Source organism: Gigantopelta aegis, chromosome 3, assembly GCF_016097555.1.
Source record: "Gigantopelta aegis isolate Gae_Host chromosome 3, Gae_host_genome, whole genome shotgun sequence".
NCBI lineage: Eukaryota > Metazoa > Mollusca > Gastropoda > Neomphalida > Peltospiridae > Gigantopelta > Gigantopelta aegis.
In genome coordinates, this window is record NC_054701.1 from 88,140,550 (window position 1) to 88,147,445 (window position 6,896).

Genomic DNA, 6,896 nt, shown 5'->3' on the forward strand with positions numbered 1-6,896 from the left:
TACTTTTAACTGTGGATACCATTATTGTTAAACAGTATATCTTATTAGAAATGGCTGCATTGCAATTAATATGTGTTCTAGTGTAAATGACTAGGTGGAGGATGGGGGGGAGGGGTGTTACTAGTGATTTCCCTAGACATTAGGCAAGGCATGGTAGACCAAACACTTTTGGGGCATTTTCACCATTTTCAGGACACTTGTTTTTCATTAAAACTACAATTTTTTTTTAATTAAAATAAACATTAATGTAATTTATGTGCTTGCTTTAATAAATGAATGGCAAAAGATATAAAAGGCATATTTTATTAATTAATAATACCTTTTTGGGTGTTTTATAAAGGCAATTTTAGAATTAATTACTGAAAAAGGCTTGTTTAATCTCAGGGCAGCATGGCGTTGGTTGAGGCAAGATGGTGCTAGACTACTGAAGCATGGTGCTGCACCATGCTAAAACAAGCTAGGGAAAACACTAGTTAGTCACCCTTTACCGGTGCCGCATCAGGTGAACTGCAGAATGCTGACTGCAGACCTTAAAAAAAAACAATGAGGGGACTGATTACTTGCAATCCTAATTTAGAGCCATTTAAAATACTACCATATTGATACCATATAAATTCGCTATGGGGAACTAAAAACCAACCAAAGACGACTCGTTTTTCAATATTATATACATAACTACACGATGCATCTGAACTCGACAGTTGAGTTGTGTTGTATTGTATTATGTGATCTAGGCTTAAAGGAGAGGACAATTAAGACATTTGGCCTGGTATGCATATTCAGCGATATATAATGCACATTATTGCTTAATATCAACACATATAATAGTATAGTTAATTAATAAAACGGTTAAATGTGATGGCTGTTATATATAACAGATGCAGCCATTTTGTACCATCTCAGTGAGTATGCCCTCTGGCGAGCTGGTGGTTACGTAATACTTAACGCGTAACCTCAGGAATGAGCCTTAGAACTAGAGAAACACAATCTACCTGGTTTTTGCGGGATGATAAATAGTCATACATTGCAATGTTCTGTAATAATACACATCCCAGTAAGCCAGCAATAAGTATATCCAGCACTATATATATTATTTTTCAATACAAAATAAAATACCATTGTCAAAGTGGCTACACAACAAGTCGAAACAATTAACAATGTTTTGCCCATGCATTAACCTACATACTGAAATGATACACGGAGTGTTTTCTTAGTTAATTGGTCTATGTTGTTAGTTATTTCTACCTGTGATTCCTGATTGGCAGGTGTGTGTATTTGATTGGTAACCAGACGAGCCAATTAAATGACTCTTGTCTAGACACAAAAATACATACCAGTATTGTGGAATATTACCCATCGCCCCTAAAATTGTAATGGACATGGTTTATTACTGTAAATAGTTCTGTAAAACTATTGATTAAGTAGACTTTTCCATCTAAAACCACAGAACTGACCAATTTACGTAGTCCCAAAGAAAAGAAAATTATCACTTGGGTATCGTGGGTTGTCGTTTTTGCTCCAACGTAGCATATCAATAGGCCTAATAGTGTACATTTTTCCTTTGGATTATTTAACAGAGAAAAATACTATAACCCCATTTTGTTCCGTTAATGCAACTTGAAATATATTTAGTTAAATAGTTTATTATATTATTACGTCATTTATGCTGTTTTACAAGTCAGGTTGATCAAAGAGAAGCGCCTTGTTGAAAATTACTGCTTTTGTTTACACTGTACATACAGGAGATGGTCAGGAGCTGACGTCACTTCGCCCCAAGCTATCCCACCGGACGTCACAAAAACTAAACAAAATGACTGCCCCCATTAGCAGGAATAATGATGGGGTTTTATTAACTAAAATTATGCGTTTTTCATTTGCTAAAGTGTCAGTATGTGTTGGTGGTCCGGGTATGCATCTTTCCAACACATAAGGCTCTTGTTTGAGTTGACCCTACCTTTAATTTAAAGCTGTCTGAATTGCAAACAAAACAACATATTCTGTGAAATACTACTTGTGCTTCGTCCATTTTGTGTGATGACAAATGACTTGTTTGCACCTTTAGAAAATGGCAGACACTTTATTAGAAAATAACTCTGATTTTTTTTTGCATTTTTCAAGATAATTTTGCTAATTGTTTCTGCTCACCCAGAGCTAGTTCTGCTTTAGATCTCACTAATTTGGGCACAACGGGTTTCATGGTCTGTTCCGAGTCTAACTAGGTCTTTTTACAGCAAAATTTTTATTAACAGTTGCTGAAGAGGTGTGATATCGAGAAATACATTTCAAGTTGTTTTTATCCAGTTACAACATAACATTATTGGATATGAGATTAATCATTTTGAGGTTAACATGTGTTTCTTAATTATTTGGGGCATATAAGTATTTTGGGTATATTGTTTATCGCCTTGACTTTGGTACAATAAAAAGGCCTGACCTGTTGTTAAATCACTATGGTGGATGCTACATTATGCTAAATGAAGTTATATCACTACGGTGGATGCTACATTATGCTAAATAAAGCCCTGTCATGAGGAATATTCGAATTAAGTGAAATCGGTAATAATAGTTGGTATTGTCATTAATAAAACAATAAAATACAAAAACAATATTACACATAAAAACATATTTTAAATCTGCTTGCTCTATAATTATTTTATAACGTGGATGACTTGACACATGATAGTAGTGACCAGGTTTCTGTTAATTCTGCGTACATTCCGTAAAATTATTATTTAAACGATTTTGAAAAAGAAAATGCATTTATTGAATTAGAATGGGGATAACCATGTTGTATTTACCATTTGTGGACATTAATACTGGTCTTACAACTGCAAATATTTTTTGTTTTACCGTCTATGCTCTGCCAGCAAAAATTCAATTTGAGACTGTAAAATCAGCATTAATGTCCGCAAATGGTCAAATACAACAAAGTTATCCCATAATTCACACCATTTTATGTCTTATTAGTTAATGATGGCATTGATTGCAATTGATGTCTTTGAGATACCCTGTATAAACAGTACTGTCATCAGTCAAGCTTCTCAATGACAACAAAGTGGATACATATTATGTACATTACATGTATCTGCCAGTTCTGAATATTATACATGTATACAAATTAAATTCAGAATCAAAGCTGTGGCCAAACTATATGTATGTCACAATCGAGCACATTACAAAAAGTAACTGATAATTGCGTTAACACCCTAGAGGTGGTGTCTTGGGGTGCAAAAATGTTGGAAATAACAGAAATATTTGTTAGAGGGGAACCTGGTATTGGTCTTAGCATTACCTGTAGAAGAAAAATTATTGTTGCTGTTCTTGAAATTTTGCAAAAATAGACTTCATATATATATACAGCAAAATAATCTTTCAGTCAGAGCTTCTAGATTATGGTAGCACCACACTCAAGTTTGGTCTAGTAAATAACTACTATTGCCATGCCTGACGGCTAGTGAATTTGTTTTTGTCAATATGTTAAGTCTATTTTGTAAATATGAATATCCTGTCCCCAGTGTTAGTATTTTTAACCTCTATCTCCCTCTTTAGGTGATGTAAAAACTAATTTCAGTAAAACTGTATTAACTTAAAGTAGGGATAGTTAATTTCTAATCATGGCTAGTATCTTTTTTTAATCACTGATCCCATGGCTAGTGGATTTTATAAAAATGCTAGAAGCCCTGTTTCAGTCATGCTGTGAAAGTCTCTTTTTAAAAATTGCTGTAGACAGGCTCCAAATTGGCACTGGTGGGCTGTGTCACACCTAGCATTTTCTTTTAAATATTACGTTTGTTATTTTGGAAGTGTTACAGGATAATTAGAATTTGCTACTCATGTTTCTAATATGTAAAATATCAACTATGTTTCGTTTATCAGTATTTGTCTCGGCAGAGCCTTGACAAATACCGATTAACATACACTTGGTCGATGTTCTCCATATTAAAAAACACTTGTGACAAATCCTCTCTCTATATATCATGCTCTCTTTTATATTCAATTAACAATGTCTAGTTTTTTGTATGGTACGAAATCACTTTTTCAGGGTGTGCACATTATGGTCGCCCGATCACCCATGGCGAGTCAAAATAGCATCGGGCAAGTCAAAACCGTATCACCCGCCTGGCAACCGAAATTTTTTGCATATTGTATTATGTATCAAAATGCAAATAATGTTTGTAAGAGATCAGAAAGTTATTTTTTATTTATTGTTTTCAACTGGTTTCCTATTAGTATCTGCACAAACAAACCCATGTAGGACATAATAGCGACCACTTCCCCAGTCTATCCAACAGTCTAAAACCATTCGGAATGCCTTGGCCGGTTTTGATTATGTATTCGAAAAACCCTGACCATGTAAAAGTGTTCGTAGGTTCAATCGGAACACCTCGGCCGTGTCCGTCTTTACTTTCCATTAAGTTACAATCAGAACAACTCGTCACATTCCGCTATGCTATGTTTCGCTGAAAGATTTTGTTTACGAATATGAGGTTTTCCGAAGTTACATTGTATTGGAACATTTTCGTTTGTTACAAAATATAATAAGTCTACTATACCAAACACCCAATTGTCATTGCAAACGATGTCAACATAGATTGCTGTCAGCTTAGTATTTTTTTAGTTCCTCGTCTTATGGCCATGAAAGCACTGTATTCAATCCAAGACCGAGCCTTGGTAAAACATTCAAGATGTTTGATTGTGTGGGTCCCGTAACAACATAATAATTATAATTTAATTACAACAGTTTGTAATAAAACTAAAACAAGTTCTATTTCCTTCTTTTGTGTTGTTATTATTGTTTGTATGATATGATAACATATTTTTATTGTGCAACTTAAATAAGTTGTGTTTTTAACGAAATTCGGTCGCGGGCCATTCAAAAGTTGTACGGGCGGGTTAAAGTGTTGCTGTGAGTGGCCCGATTGGCCAGTCAAAAAAAATACACTGCTTTTTACAATGGTACGAAATGACCATGGTACAAAACAACATGTTAAGTGTGACTGATCATATAGGAACTAAGTTTGTGCAGCATATTTGCCTTCTTTACACCTGAATACAAAGAGCTTGCTAGCACTCGCTATACATAATAATGTGGTTCTAAAAAAACACACCAAAAAACCATGCAATATGGGGACAAACGTCTATGATAAATCATAAAGTGAAAGTAAAAGTAAAAATAATCATAATTAAACAAAAGGGAATGTTAACCACTGTATGCCATACTGAGTGGTAACAAGAAACCTCGAGTCTGGGTGAAAGAAGAACATAACTAATCAGTGTCTTGTGCTCGCGCTGTAGCTGTATTGAAAACCGTTCATTTGCGATGATTTGAAACACGAGTGTTTACAATTAAATAAATGCGTCGTTTGCGAAATAACGCGTGACTTTAGCAATGCCATGCATACTTACCCATTCGTTAACCTTGGAGCTAAAAGAATATAAGGCTACTTGTGAAGCAGTTTCAACAATGTCAGTGATATATGGATCTCTTTGCTGCAGAGCAGCCAGATTCATTCTACTTTCCGCCATTCGAGTTTTCTTTAACTATAGACTGGCTCTCGATGCTAAACGCATTAATACGTAGCGTAACAAAACTAAAAAACGGTTTGATGTTTGCAGGTGCGCGGTGATTACAGATACGGAAGTGTTTCAAAAGCTTTATTTCATTGATTAAAAACCCGTTTAATAAAGTTTTATTGAAAATTATAATAATGCTAAAATGTTATAGTTAAATAATAATTGTTTAGCAGAATTTAATAAATTTAGTATTTAATGTCGATAATTATTTTTAATTCTATATTTAAACAATGGTTCTTGCAGATGAAGAAAAAATATATTTTGACTTATATTAATGAAATTTTTGAAATTATTGATTTGTTTTATTCGTTAATAATGTTTTCTGACCGAATGTAAATTGTTACATTAGTTTATGTCGTGTAAATGCAAAATAGTGAAAAACCAAAGAATGGCACCAATGCCAAGTGCCCGGATGAAAATGCTATATTCCTAGGTTTACAAGAAAAAATGGACGAAACCGTGAGGTAGTGGATATATTTGTTTGGAACACAAGAAATCCGTGTTTCCTCACAATGGCCTCGACGGCACCAGGTACTTTATTTGTTAATTGTGCGTTTTGTTCGTATTGATGGTGAAATATGGCTTTGATAACGCGGTACAGCGAAACTGCCGTAGCAGACGGCAATCCATGTTAACAATAACAACATGAATGATGAAACATGGCTGGCATTTTTTGATATTGACAGTGGTCAAAATCAGATGTTTATCGGTGCACATGGAGACACAACATTAGTGTTTGGGAATTAAATTGCTAACAGATATACATTGAATGTTTATTATTAGCTTGATTGCCATCTGTTCTATATTTATGTTTGTTTCTTTATTTAATTATATATAAAAATGTTAAAATAGAGGGTATTTCATGTTTTTGTTAAATTATAATTTATTTACAGGTATATTTCAATAAGTGGCGTCTGTAGTCATACAGTATCACATGAGTTGTATATAATGCAACAAGCATGATATAAAGCTGAAGAATTTACAAGGAGTTATTTTTTACCAAAATATTTAAATATTCTATTTAAATTATTATGAATGTAACGTTTACAAATTACAGTGATAGAAATAAGCAGAATTTTTCACTAGTCCACCGGACAAGTACATCGAGAAATCTACTTGTCCAGCTGAGCAATATTTTCACTTGTCCAAATAAATGTTTGTTTTATTCAAGTACAAGGACCATTTTCATGCAGTTCACACATCATAAAGAAAATGTTTATTTTTACTAATTTAGTAAATAACTATTTATATCTAAGGTGTTTTGTTGTTCGTTTGCTACGAACATGGTGAATAATTGATTTTTGAAGTGGTGGATCTAAATT

General features: G+C 33.7%; 1 protein-coding gene across 1 annotated transcript in view; it reads right to left on the reverse strand.

Moving 5' to 3' along the window:
• LOC121369270 (mRNA-decapping enzyme 1B-like) overlaps positions 1-5,525 on the reverse strand; it is a 129,155-nt gene extending 123,630 nt beyond the window's left edge. The window contains exon 1 of the mRNA XM_041494233.1: positions 5,407-5,525. Coding sequence (XP_041350167.1) covers positions 5,407-5,511 — 105 coding nt within the window. The 5' untranslated portion in view covers positions 5,512-5,525. The remainder of the gene's footprint in view (positions 1-5,406) is intronic.
• Between the last annotated feature and the right edge of the window lie 1,371 nt (positions 5,526-6,896).